Source organism: Oncorhynchus mykiss, chromosome 19 (genome assembly GCF_013265735.2).
Source record: "Oncorhynchus mykiss isolate Arlee chromosome 19, USDA_OmykA_1.1, whole genome shotgun sequence".
NCBI classification, from domain to species: domain Eukaryota; kingdom Metazoa; phylum Chordata; class Actinopteri; order Salmoniformes; family Salmonidae; genus Oncorhynchus; species Oncorhynchus mykiss.
In genome coordinates, this window is record NC_048583.1 from 38,387,185 (window position 1) to 38,402,133 (window position 14,949).

The 14,949-nt window shown below is 42.0% G+C and overlaps 1 protein-coding gene across 2 annotated transcripts in view; it reads right to left on the bottom strand.

Moving 5' to 3' along the window:
* The window catches only part of LOC110497775 (decaprenyl-diphosphate synthase subunit 2), a 57,554-nt gene that overhangs the window by 20,434 nt on the left and 22,171 nt on the right, over positions 1–14,949 (bottom strand). For both annotated transcript variants that reach the window (XM_021574135.2, XM_021574134.2), the window contains exon 3: positions 8,715–8,913. In XM_021574135.2, coding sequence (XP_021429810.1) covers positions 8,715–8,913 — 199 coding nt within the window. The remainder of the gene's footprint in view (positions 1–8,714; positions 8,914–14,949) is intronic.

Genomic DNA, 14,949 nt, shown 5'->3' on the forward strand with positions numbered 1-14,949 from the left:
TTGGACCGCAGAGTGAAAGAAAAGCAGCCAACAAGTGCTCAGCATATGTGGGAACTCCTTCAAGACTGTTGAAAGGCATTCCAGGTGAAGCCGGTTGAGAGAATGTATTTCGATTACCACATGATTCCATGTGTTATTTCATAGTTTTGATGTCTTCACTATTATTCTGCAATGTAGAAAATAGTAAAAATTAAAAACCCTTGAATGAGTAGGCGTGTCCAAATGTTTGACTGGTACTGTATATGTATTTTTTACATTTTTATTGTTGGACATAAGACTAAAATCACTTGGAGCTGGTGTTTTAATGCTGGAAATCTGTTCCCCAAAGTATTCCCACGCATAAAGAGATGTGTGCTCTTATACAAATGTAAGCAAGGTTTGAAATGATTATGTTTTAGTCATTGGGTAACACTTTACTTGACACCCAGCGTCATAACACTGTCGTGACATATTGCATTATTTTACGGCTGGTTATGACATCTTCATAAGTGTCAAAAACCTACCACACAATGCAAAATATTCCATTACACCATAGCCTACATGTCAACAGTACGTTTATGTTGCACAACATTTCATGAAATTTACCATATTAAATTGTAATTGCGCACAAGGGAAAAAACACATTTGAATAAATGTGCGCTTTGACACTTATGCAGGTGTCAAAACCAGCCATAAAATAATGCAATATGTCACAGATGTAAATATATGTGTTATGACGCTGGGTGTCAGGTAAAGTGTTACCCAAATATTAAATCTGTTTGGGCTTCTTGCAGAAAATGTGCAGTCTACAAATGATTTGGAATTATGTTCCCGGTGCCCTGACCATCATCTCAAGAAGAAAATTGTCCCACGGCTGAATTTAGTTGTTAATCCTTGGTATAGAGGATTCCCATCCTCTAGACTAAGGGGTGGCTGTAAACATAAGGGTTGAGTGTGTGGGTGTCTGGGCTGTGAATTGACCAGATCTAACATTATCACATTATCAGACCAGTGTGGACTGGCTGAGGACTGCCTGCTGTTTTCTTTAAGTACACACAGACTGAGCTTTTTCAATTTTTATTTTATTTATAGCGACCTCCAGTTTAATGTGAATTATTATGAGGCTTTATCAGGTGTCAAGTCTGAGGAGCTGGAAGGCAGATGGCAAGGCAGAAATCAGGAAATGTCATGGGGGCTGTGGGGGTTGATGAGGCTCTTGAGCAGTGGTCTGACATCTGTTGCTGTGGATCTTTGTCATTAAGAACCCAACTCGGTATTGATACCTTCTTCTTGTTTTAGATATAACTTCACTCTGTTCAACAGTGTTGCTGGGTGGTATCGTATGTTCTTCACTAGCACCCTCTCTCGCCTTCAAGGAATTCTACTTGGTCCAGGTGTGCGGGCATGTAGTGGAATAAATGTTCCAAAATTTTAAAAAGGTTCTTCTTACTTCATTAGTTTTTTCTTATTTAGGATTCAACTTGCCCCATGTAAAAGTGTGATCTTTGGGATGCCAAGTTAAATATTTTGGGGGGGCTGAACAGCTTTGTCTCATTAAGCTCCACTAAACTTTTGTGTCTTCCGTCTGCAGTTGCAATATCCCTCTTGCAGGGGGCATCCATGACTACATTTTAAATAGCACCCTTGCTCACACATGTGATACTAATCATCCAAAGTAAATTCAATCAGACACCTTATTTAAATCTCAATCCATGATTTTTACAAAAGGTTAGCTTTATCTTCTTTCACAACCAATTTCATAAAGGACAGTGTATGGGCAAACATTTACATGTCTACGTAGATGATAAGAAAAAAATGATTCATACGTTGTACTCCCTCAATACATTCAAGTCGTTTTTTCATAATTTAAAAGTGGTTGCACTGTCTGTCTCTAGTCTTAGTAGTGACCTCTGGGTAACAAGCCTCACAAAAGGCCCAAAAGGACAATGCCTCTAAAGTGCTACCAGATGTGCTAGCTGGCTATGAGGAACATTTTGGGGGAAAGTATCAGATAAGTCCCCGCCTCCCCCTTACTCTATTCCCAAATCTAGGCGGATCGTGTTTTGCCGACAGGTCTGTGAGGGAGAGAAACCGGAGCTGGGCTCTGAGATCACTTTACCATTTATACAAGTACCGGCCTAGGATTCCTCTCAAAGCCAGGACACATAATCCAGATGAATTGCTCTCCTAAAAAAATATATTTTGCAAAACCACAGTGCTAATGCTACGACTGCTACTACAGTTATGTCTGTCTTGGTGACACACAAAACAAAAAAATACAATTTAACATCATTACAAATCAAGCAATTGGTGAGTTCAAAACATTTTATTCTCCATTAAGGATTGAATAGGGTTCTCTATTTGTCATTGTCTTTTGGTTTAATAGGCAGTGTCATGAACATAGTTTAGACACAAGTGTGAGTACTAATTGTTTTGATATGTTCCGGGTAGCCTCTGAGATTAACATTGACGAATACACGGATATGGTGACTGAGTTTCAGGAAATGTGTAGGAGATGTTGTACCCACTGACTTAAAACCTACCCAAACCAGAAACCCTGGATAGATGGCAGCATTCATGCAAAACTGAACCACCGCATTTAACAATGGTAAGGTGACTGGGAATATGCCAAATACAAACAAACAGTGTAGTTATTCCCTCCGTAAGGCAATAAAAAAAAAGAGCCAAATGTCAGTACAGACACACAGTGGAGTCGCAATCAAACGGCTCAAACACGAGACACATGTGACAGGGTCTACAGACAATCACAGACTACAAAGGGAAAACCACCCACGTCGTGGACACCGACGTCTTGCTTCCGGACAAGCTAAACACCTTCTTTGACCGCTTTGAGGATAACACAGTGCCACTGACATGGCCCGCTACCAAGTGTATTGCTGTGGGCTTTCCTTCTCCATGGCTGACGTGAGTAAGACATTTAAGCGTGTTAACCCTCTCAAGGCTGCCGGTTCAGACAGAATCCCTAGCCTCAGAGCATGCACAGAGCAGCTGACTGGAGTGTACGGACATATTCAATCTCTCCCCTATCCCAGCAAAGGTAACTGATCCTCAACACAGGGGTCCTAAAAGGGTGCGTGCTCAGCCCCCACCTGTACTCAGTGTTCACCCACGCCTCCAACTCAATCATCAAGTTTGCAGACGACACAACAGTAGTAGGCCTGATTACCAACAATGATGAGACAGCCTACAGGGAGGTGGTGAGGGCCCTGGGAGAGTGGTGCCAAGAAAATAACCTCTCACTCAACAAAACGAGCTGATGGTGGAATTCAGGAAACAGCAGAGGGAGAACGCCCCTATTCACATCGACCAGACCGCAGTGGAGAAGGTGGAAAGCTTCATGTTCCTTGGCGTACACATCACTGACGATCTGAAATCATCCACCCACACAGACAGTATGGTGAAGAAGGTGCAACAGAGCCTCTACAACCTCAGGAGGCTGAAGAAATTTGGCTTGGCCCTTAAAACGTTTACAGATGCACAATTGAGAGCATCCTGTCGGGCTGCATCACTGCCTGGTATGGCAACTTCAAATGCAGGGCTCTCCAGAGGGTGGTGTGGTCTCCCCAATGCATCACCGGGGGCAAACTACCTTCCCTCCATGACATCTACAGCACCCCATGTCAGAGAAAGGCCAAAAAGATTATCAAGGAGATCAACCACACGAGCCACGGCCTGTTCACCCCGCTATCATCCAGAAGGCGAGGTTAGTACAGGTGCATCAAAGCTGGGACCGAGAGACTGAAAAACAGCTTCTATCTCAAGGCCATCAGACTGTTAAGTAGCCATCACTAGCCGGCTTCCACCAGGTTACGCAACCCTGCACGTTAGAGGCTGCTGCCTTCCATACAGACTCACTGGCCACTTTAATAATGTTTACATACTGCTTTACTTATTGCTCAATCTATGGCAGGGTAGCCTAGTGGTTAGAGCGTTGGACTAGTAACCGGAAGGTTGCAAGTTCAAACCCCCGAGCTGACAAGGTACAAATCTCTCGTTCTGCCCCAGAACAGGCAGTTAACCCGCTGTTCCTAGGCCGTCATTGAAAATAAGAATTTGTTCTTAACCGACTTGCCTAGTTAAATAAATGATATTTCTTAATTCCTTTCTTTTACTTTTAGATGTGTGTATTGTTAGAGCTAGGAACACAGGCATTTCGCTACACCCGCAATAACATCTGCAAAATGTGTATGTGACCAATAAAATTTGATTTCAACATTTCACCTAGGCTATGCTTTCCCATGCTTGTGAAACTTTTACATCCAGTACTCCCTGTTAACCCAAGAGTGCATGGCCACTCACGTCTCCAACTCAATCATGAAGTTTGCTGAAGACAAAACGTGGTAGGCCTAATCACCAACCACGATGACACAGCCTACCAGGAGGAGGTGAGGGCCCTGGGGGAGTGGTTTAAGAAAAATAACCTCTCCCTCAACAAAATGAAGCTGATCATGGACTTCAGGAGACAGCAGAGGAAGCACCCCCCCCTCCCCCATCCACAGGGCTGCAGTGAAGAGGGTGAAACGCTTCAAGTTCCTCAGTGTGCACATCACTGACAACCTGAAATGGTCCATCCACACAGACAGTGTGGTGATGAAGACACAACAGTGCATCTTCAACCTTTTGGAGGCTGTAGAGAATTGGCTTGGTCTCTAAGACAAACACATTTCTACAGATGCACCATTGAGGGAATCCTGTCGGCCTGTATCACCGCCTGTTATGGCAACTGCACTGTCCACAACCGTAGGGCTCTCCAAAGGTTGATGCAGTCAGCCCAATGCATCACAGGGGGCACACTGCCTGCCCTTCAGGACATCTACAGTACCCGGTATCACAGGAAGACCAAGAAGATCATCAAGGACCTCAGCCACCCGGCCTGTTCACCCTGCTAGCATCTAGACTGCGGAGACGGTACAGGTGCATCAAAGCTGGGACAGAGAGAAACAGCTTCTATCTCCAGGCTATTAGACTGTTAAATAGTCACCACAAGCCAGCCTCTGCCCAGTACCCTGCCCTGAACTTAGTAACTGTTACTAGCCAGCTACCACCCAGTACTCTGCCCTGCTGCACTATGTACATAGTCATTGAACACTGGTCACTTTAATAATGTTTACATACTGTTTTACCCACAACATACAGTGCCATCGGAAATTATTCATACCCCTTGTCTTTTTCTACATTTTGTTACGTTAAAGCCTTAATCTAAAATTAATTCATTTTTCCCCTCATTAACCTACACACTAACCCATTTTGACAAAGCAAAAACAGGTTTTTAGGAAGAAAAAAAAAAGAAAGTCAACCAAAATCACATTTACATAAGTATTCAGACCCTTTACTCAGTACTTTGTTGAAGCACCTTTGTCAGCGATTACAGCCTTGAGTCTTTTTGGGTATGATGCTACAAGCTTGGCACGCTTGTATTTGCGGGGAGTTTCTCCCATTCTTCTCTGCAGATCCTCTCAAGCTCTGTCAGGATGGATGGGGAGCGTTGCTGCACAGCTATTTTCAGGTCTCTCCGGTCGGGTTCAAGTCCGGGCCCTGGCTGGGCCAGTCAAGGACATTCAGGAGATGTCCCGAAGCCACACCTGCGTTGTCTTGGTGTGTGCTTAGGGTTGTTGTCCTGTTGGAAGGTGAACCTTCACCCCAGTCTGAGGGCAGACAGAGCTTTGGATGAGGTTATCATTAAGGATCTCTCCGTACTTTGCTCCATTCATCTTTGCCACAATCCTGACCAGTCATTGAGAAACATCCCCACAGCATGATGCTGCCACCACCATGATTCACCATAGGGATGGTGCCAGGTTTCCTCCAGACAGGACACTTGGCATTCAGGCCAAGGGGTTCAATCTTGGTTTCAAAAGTCCAGAGATGCATTTCTTATGGTCAGGTGCCTTTTTGGCAAACTCCAACCGGGCTGTCATGTGCATTATACTGGGGAGTGGCTTCCATTTGGACACTACCATGAAGCCTGTTTGGTGGAGTGATACAGAGATTGTTCCCTGACCAAGGCCCTTCTCCCCCGATTGCTCAGTTTGGCCAGCGCTAGGAAGAGTATTGGTGGTTCCAAACTTTTTCCATTTAAGAATGTTGGAGGCCACTATGTTCTTGGGGAGGCACAGATCTGGTACCCTTTTCTAGCTCTGTGCCTCGACATAATCCTGTTTCGGAGCTCTACGGTCACCTCCCTGACAAAGGCCCTTTTCCCACGACTGCTCAGTTTGGCCAGGCAGCCAGCTCTAGGAATGGAGGAGGTCACTGTGTTTTTGGGGGAACTTCAGTGCTCCAGAAAAGTTTTGGTACCCTTCCCCAGATCTGTACCGACACAATTATTTAAAAATACAAGATTATTTCACTGTATCACAATTCCAGTGGGTCAGAAGTTTACATACATTGACTGTGCCTTTAAGCAGCTTGGAAAATTCCAGAAAATTGTGTAATGGCTTTAGAAGCTTCTGATAGGCTAATTGACATAATTTGAGTCAATTGGAGGTGTACCTGTGGATGTATTTCAAGGCCTACCTTCAAATTCAGTGCCTCTTTGCCTGACATCATGGGAAAATCAAAAAGAAAACCACTCAGAAAAAAATTGTAGACCTCCACAAGTCTGGTTCATCCTTGGGAACAATTTCCAAATGCCTGAAGGTACCACGTTCATCTGTACAAACAATAGTACGCAAGTATAAACACCATGGGACCACGCAGCAGTCATACCGCTCAGGAAGAAGAGGCGTGTTCTTTCTCCAAAAGATTAACGTACTTTGGTGCAAACAGTTACAAAAGTATCTATATCCACAGTAAAACAAGTCCTATATCGACATAACCTGAAAGTCCGCTCAGCAAAGAAGAAGCCACTGCTCCAAAACTGTCAATAAAAAAGCCAGACTACGGTTTGCAACTGCACATGGGGACAAAGATCCTACTTTTTGGAGAAATGTTCTCTGGTCTGATGAAAAAATATATATAACTGTTTGGCCATAATGAGCATCGTTATGTTTGGAGGAAAAAGGGGGAGGCTTGCAAGCCAAAGAACACCATCCCAACCGTGAAGCACGTGGGTGGCAGCATCATGTTGTGGGGGTGCTTTGCTGCAGGAGGGACTGGCGCACTTCACAAAATAGATGGCATCATGAGGATGGAAAATTATGTGGATATATTGAAGCAAAATCTCAAGACATCAGTCAAGAAGTTAAAGCTTGGTCGCAAATGGATAATGACCCCAAGCATACTTCCAAAGTTGTGGCAAAATGGCTTAAGGACAACAAAGTCAAGGTATTGGAGTGGCCATCACAAAATTCTGACCTAAATCCTATAGAAAATATGTGGGCAGAACTGAAAAGCGTGTGCGAGCAAGAAGGCCTAAAAACCTGACTCAGTTACACCAGAACGGTCAGGAGGAATAGGGCAAAATTCACCCAACTTATTGTGGGAAGCTTGTGGAAGACTACCTGAAACGTTTAAACAATTTAATGGCAATGCTACCAAATACACCCAATTAGTATGTAAACTTCTGACCCACTGGGAATGTGATCTAAGAAAGAAAAAAAAAGAGTCTCTCTACTATTATTCTGACATTTCACATTCTTTAATTTAGGTATATTGTTAGGTATACTGCACCTTGAGCTATAAACATAAGCATTTTGATGCACCTGTGTTAACATCTGCTAAATATCTGTATGTGACCAATAACATTTGATTTGATTTCATTTGAGGGGAAGAGTGGGTACTTGCATTATTCCCACCTAAACATATTTTTGTCATGCATGTCTGTCCAGCAGGGGGAGCTCTAGAATGTGATGAAATGGTGAAAAATAAGCTATTAAGAACACTGCAAAACACATGAAAGTGTAATAAGGTGAAGGTTTAATAATGAAAGTGTAATAAGGTGAAGGTTTAATAATGCCTATGTTTACTGTCACTGACAACCTCTGAAAGCTGCCAGATGTTTTTGCTGTAATATGCCCAAATGTATTTGAGGAAGTACATCCACTATCCCTTTGATCATGATCACCATGACCTGAGGTGGTATTTTAAATGCCCGTTTTTCTATCTGAGCATGAACCATCTGAGCTGATGCAGGGAGGAGAATTTTTTAAGATTGCAAAGCAGAGAGAAAATAGGTTATTTCGATTATTTTGTGCAGCCATAATCTGACAGTTGAGCTTGGTCACAGATTGTCAGCAATGGGTTGCCAGCATACACACTGGAAGCAATCTGTGACACCCATGCCTGCACCCAGACAGGGGCACAGACACACATAATCTGCAGAAGTGCTTGGTAAGAATAAGTAGAAGGCAGTAAGAGAACGCAACCTCTTCTACATAGTGTGTATATGTGAGTGCATTATTCCCACCCAAACATATTTTTATTTTTCTATGTGTGTGAGTATCTGTCTGCCTGCCTGCCAGCCAGAGGTCTAAGTGAGAGAATAGATTTGTTGATTCAAATCAATCCACAACAGCCAGGAAAAATTGAGTGGTGTTTAAACTCCTCCGCTTAGACGGTTTGTGTTCTCATCAATATCGTTAGCCATACTGCAGCGATCTCAACATCGTCAAGTATCATTTCATCTCACTGAAAAACTATTGAGACCTCAGACATATAAATGCGGAATTCAGATTGCATTTTGGAAGACTCATTTGAAGGCTGAACAAAAAAGCTCCAGGGCAAGAAATCTTTCTATCTCCAACAGAATTTGTTATATGATGACTATTTCATACCTTAGTATTGTTTAGCTGGGCCAGTCCGGTGCAGGCGTTAGCGAGCAAGAAGTCCCCACTGAGAACGGCCATCTTGTTTCCAAACTGCATGTCCTTCAGGGGTCCGTCTGAGTTGGTCCACTCCTTGAGGTTGACAATCCCACGGTGCACCAGGAAAGCCGTGTGGATGAGCTCTGTGATTTCAGCCAGGTTCCGCTGGCTGCAGAGGAGAAAAACACATTTTATGACATCAATAAAACATCCAATTTAACACATACAGTGAGCTCCAAAGGTATTGGACAGTGACACATTTTGTTGTTTTGACTCTGTACTCCAGCAATTTGGATGTAAATATGATACGAGGTTAAAAGGATACTTTGGGATTTTGGCATTGAGGCCCTTATCTACTTCCCTAGTCAGATGAACTAGGGGATACCATTTTTATGTCTCCAGTATGAAGCAAGTTAAAGGTAGTTTCATGAGCCAATACTAACTAGCGTTAGAGCAATGACTAGATGTCTGTGGGTATCTGCTTTGATTTGAGGGTATTTTCATCCATATCGGGTGAACCATTAAGAAATTACAGTACTCTTTGTACATTGTCCCCCCATTTTAGGGGACCAAAAGTTACAGCCACACATATCATACCCCCAAAACATCCTAACCTCTCACCATTACAATAAGAGGGGAGGTTAGCATATATATTTGTGCGTCTAACTTTCTCACTCAGAATTATTTAAAATCAGAGTAGCTTCCACATCCATGTAGAAGTGTTTAGAAACATATTATATTCTTATTTACAATAAAAGTGACTCAAATGACAATACATTATTTACCATTCATTTCTATTGGGCACAAAACAATCAGAAACACAACCAAAACAAACATCCAACCAATATAGTCAATATTTATGTAGTCATTGCGTGCAAGGAATATGGGACCAAATACTACTTTAATACACATAAGTGAATTTGTTCCAATACTTTCAGTCCCCTAAAATGGGCGGGGGGGGGGGGGGGGGGGGGGGGGGGACTATGAAAAAAAAAAAATGCTGTAATTTCTACATTTCTAAAGCTGAGGAGTGGCTGACGGTCTGTACTTTAACCTCAGTCATTGTATTATTTCAAATCCAAAACAACAAAATGTGTCACTTTCCCAATACTTTTGAAGCTCATTATATTTCACATTCACTTCTACAAAAGCATGTATCAACAATGGTAAAGATCAAACGTGCAAATTATAGGGTGTCTAATCAAGAACACACCAATGACTAATTGTGTAGACAATCCTCTAAGAAAACCAATGGTCCAGACCGCATGGCCAGAATTAGGGTGACTAAATCAATAGAGGTCAGATGGGGGACAAAAATGGTAAAAATGAATTATCAGGGAAATGACATCGTGTCAGGCTGGATTATGTGCTAGTATTAAGGTTACTGGCTACCTGACAGGCTCACTTTCGCATTGAACTCGTCATATTTCTTCTCGAAAGGGAAGGATATCGATTTTGAGACATGACGTAGTATTTTAGTATATTAATTTGAAATTCCTGTTAGTTTTCAAGGTTTCTCACAAAAACAAATTTAACTCTGAGCGTATAAGAAAGCTTTTTATTTTCAAAGTCTTTCATTTAATTTAGCTCTGTCATGATAATGTTCGTTTTTTCGACCCGCTGATACAACCAACAACTTTGAAGACAACCACAAAATGTAAAATCCTCAATTTTTCAGAGATTATTTTTAAATAGATTTTATATAACCTGGAGAAAAAAATATTACCATTATTGAGAAAAAAATAAGCCTTAACTCAGTGCTATTCTTGATTACCATAAAGATGCTCAACTGGTTTTTCAACGGAGCTTTTGAACTTGGCCTGAGGAAGCCTATAATCAAATGTTGATTCATTCATTGCGGGTGGATAATTACGTCCCTCTCCATATGGGCTGAGCCTGCCAGGACGAGACAGACAGGGGGATCTGTCTGTGGAGGGAGCCAGGGATGGGTGCACTGATGGCCACTTAGGACCATCTTTCAGCCAGTGTGAAACAGTCCTGATAAGACATTTCAATTCCAGTCTGTCAATTCTAGTTGTTCCTGCCCATACTACGCCGTATAGCCTGACACATACGTGCTTTGTCTAACAGCAGGTAATTGCATGTTCTACAGTTGCTCAGAGAGAGTTGTTATTAAAATGCAATAATGTAATTTATTTCTCTGCTCAATCATATCTATTGTCCCCCTTCTGTGGAGAGGAGAAAATTTGGCAATGTCTTTCATTTCAATCCCTGACACTGCATTGATGTTATTGTTAACACACACAGGATTCAATTGTGTTGCTGTAAACGTTTTAACAGACAATTCAAGTTAGGGATGAAAATGACAGCCTAAATGTTGAACAATTGATCTAATTTAACAAGATGTAATTAAAGTCCTTACATTCAAAATAGGCCTATTTGATTATTGGATTCAACATTTTAAAACAGTTTAATCATTTATATGTTCATACTCCCTACATCAAATAATAACCTTGGTACAAATATATCAGACAAATACCAAACACATTGTTACTGCAGCAAAAGAAAAAAGCAGGATATTGAGTACATCCTGTACCAATGCAGCTAAATAATAACGTTGGCACTAGGAGCTATTCTGACGATATTCACCACTCCTCCCACCCCACCCTAGGACCCCTACAGAATCCTCGCCCCTTCTATGCCTTAGATCTACAACTCATGATAAGCAGCGTCTTCGCCAGGAGAGGAAAAAGAGGACTTGTGTATAAATAGCTTCGGCACCCGGTTGCATAGCAACTGATGCCATCTCGCTGAGGCATTCCCGCCCCTAACACGCCCATTGTCCTGAGTGTTCTGTTCCATTTTCCTCCCTCTACAGGGTCCCCATTACCCTGCAATACAGCTGTGTATCTGGCCTCTCTCTCTCTCGGTCGGTCTTTATCACTCTCTCTGCTTCTGTCTTTCTCTCTCCATCTCTCCGATTCTGTACAGCTCTGGCCCGCTCTCTGTGTTTAGTTCCCTGGTGAGCCATCAGTATTGGGCACTGGAGTGGGAGACATTTTACAAATGCTGGCTGTCAGAAGGGGGGGAGAACATTCCCCTAGAGGTATCAATCAATCCCCCCCATCAGTGCTCCGGCCCAGGTGCTAATGAGCCCATCCTCTGACAGGGAAGCGGGGGTGAGACAGAAGGAGAGAGAGGAAAAGGGGGGTTGTGGTACAGAAAGAGTGAAAGGAGCAAATGAGGTGACCCAGCAGAGATTTCTCTGAGTGTGCGTGTGTGTGGACGTGTCCCCACAAGAATAGTAAACAAACACTAATTTGACCAACTGGGGACATTTTGTTAGTCCCCACAATGCTATTTCTAGGGGGTTTAGGGTTAAGGTTAGAATTAGTGTTGGGGTTAGGAGCTAGGGTTAGGTTTAGTGTGTGTGTCTACACACATATGATTGTGTATGCAAATGCAAAGGTCAGTGAGTACAATACAATAGTTAGTCATCATGAGTCACGACACATGACATAGAAGGCACGAGGTCATGAAACTGGATGCAACATCTTGCATTATGAGTAGTGTAACTTAAAAAAAAGAGTGATGTAGAGGTTGTGTATACTTTAAGCCAGTAGCTTTAAAAGTAGTACTCAAGAGCCAAAAAGGGTATCTGAACAGTGCGCACGATGTCACATACAGTGCCTTCAGAAAGTATTCACACCCCATGACTTTTTCCACATTTTTTGGGGTTAGTGTGATTCAAATGGATTTCATTGTAGTTTCTTGTCAATGATCTACACAAAATACTCTAATGTGAAAGTGGACATTTTTTTTAACAAAATGTATGGAAAATAAAACTAATATACAATCTCTTGCTTAGATAACGATTAAAACCGCCGAGTCAATACATGTTAAAATCACCTTTGGCAGCAATTACAGCTGTGAGTCTTTCTGGATAAGTCTATGAGCTTGGATTGTACAATATTTGCCCAATATTACTTAAAGATATCACAGTGCAATCCGTTTTGTCACCAAAGCCCCATATACTACCCACCATTGCGACCTGTACGCTCTCGTTGGCTGGCCCTCGCTTCATACTTGTCGCCAAACCCACTGGCTCCATGTCATCTACAAGACCCTGCTAGGTAAAGTCCCCCCTTATCTCAGCTCGCTGGTCACCATTGCATCTCCCACCTGTAGCACACGCTCCAGCAGGTATATCTCTCTAGTCACCCCCAAAACCAATTCTTTCTTTGGCCGCCTCTCCTTCCAGTTCTCTGCTGCCAATGACTGGAACGAACTACAAAAATCTCTGAAACTGGAAACACTTATCTCCCTCACTAGCTTTAAGCACCAACTGTCAGAGCAGCTCACAGATTACTGCACCTGTACATAGACCACCTATAATTTAGCCCAAACAACTACCTCTTTCCCTACTGTATTTAAATGTATTTATTTATTTTGCTCCTTTGCACCCCATTATTTTTATTTCTACTTTGCACATTCTCCCATTGCAAATCTACCATTCCAGTGTTTTACTTGCTATATTGTATTTACTTTGCCACCATGGCCTTTTTGCCTTTACCTCCCTTATCTCACCTCATTTGCTCACATCGTATATAGACTTGTTTATACTGTATTATTGACTGCATGTTTGTTTTACTCCATGTGTAACTCTGTGTCGTTGTATGTGTCGAACTGCTTTGCTTTATCTTGGCCAGGTCGCAATTGTAAATGAGAACTTGTTCTCAACTTGCCTACCTGGTTAAATAAAGGTGAAATAAATAAATAAAAAAAGAATTCAAGCACTGTCAAGTTGGTTGTTGATCATTGCTAGACAGCCTCAAGTCTTGCTGAAGATTTTCAGGACAATTTAAGTCAAAACTGTAACTAGGCCACTCAGGAGCATACACTACCGTTCAACGCTGTGTACTACTCCCTTCACAGAACAGCACAAACGGGCTCTAACAAGAATAGAAAGAGTGGGAGGCCCCGGTGCACAACTGAGCAAGAGGTCAAGTACTTTAGAGTGTCTAGTTTGAGAAACAGACGCCTCATAAGTCCTCAACTGGCAGATTCATTAAATAGTACCCACAAAACACCAGTCACAACGTCAACAGTGAAGAGGCGACCTCGGGATGCTGGCCTTCTAGGATGAGTTCCTCTGTCCAGTGTCTGTTCTTTTGCCTATCTTTTATTTTTATTGAACAGTCTGAAATATGGATTTTTCTTTGCAATTCTGCCATGTTTTTTTTCTCTAGGATTTTGCCTGTACTTAGCTCCATTCTGTTTCTTTTTATCCTAAAAAAACTCCATAGTCCTTGCCAATGATAAGCATACCCATAACATGATGCAGCCACCACCATGCTTGAAAATATGTTCTCTGTGATGTGTTGTGTTAGATATGCCCCAAACATAATGCTTTGTATTCTGGACAAAAAGTTCATATTTTTGTCATATTGGAAACAGTATGCATGGTTTAATATTTGTATTATATATTTATTTTATATATTGTGGAGAAACTACAATGTTGTTCCATCCTCAGTTATCCCCTATAGAGGTCGAACGATTAATCGGAATGGCCGATTTAATTAGGGCCGATTTTCAAGTTTTCATAACAATCGGAAATCGGTATTTTTGGACACCGATTTGGCCATTTTTTTTACACCTTTATTTAATCTTTATTTAACTAGGCAAGTCAGTTAAGAACACATTCTTATTTTCAATGACGGGCGAGGAAAGGTGGGTTAACTGCCTTGTTCAGGGGCAGAACGATAGATTTTCACCTTGTCAGCTCAGGGGATTCAATCTTGCAACCTTACAGTTAACTAGTCCAACGCTCTAACCACCTGTCTCTCATTACACTCCATGAGGAGACTGCCTGTTACGCGAATGCAGTAGGCCAAGGTAAGTTGCTAGCTAGCATTAAACTTATCTTATAAAAAACTATCAATCATAATCACTAGTTAACTACACATGGTTGATGATATTACTAGTTTATCTAGCGTGTCCTGATGCGGTGCGTATCTTTGCTCCAATGTGTACCTAACCATGAACATCAATGCCTTTCTTAAAATCAATACACAGAAGTATATATTTTTAAACCTGCATATTTAGCTAAAAGAAATCCAGGTTAGCAGGCAATATTAACCAGGTGAAATTGTGTCACTTCTCTTGCGTTCATTGCACGCAGAGTCAGTGTATATGCAACAGTTTGGGCTGCCTAATTTGCCAGAATTTTACGTAATTATTACAT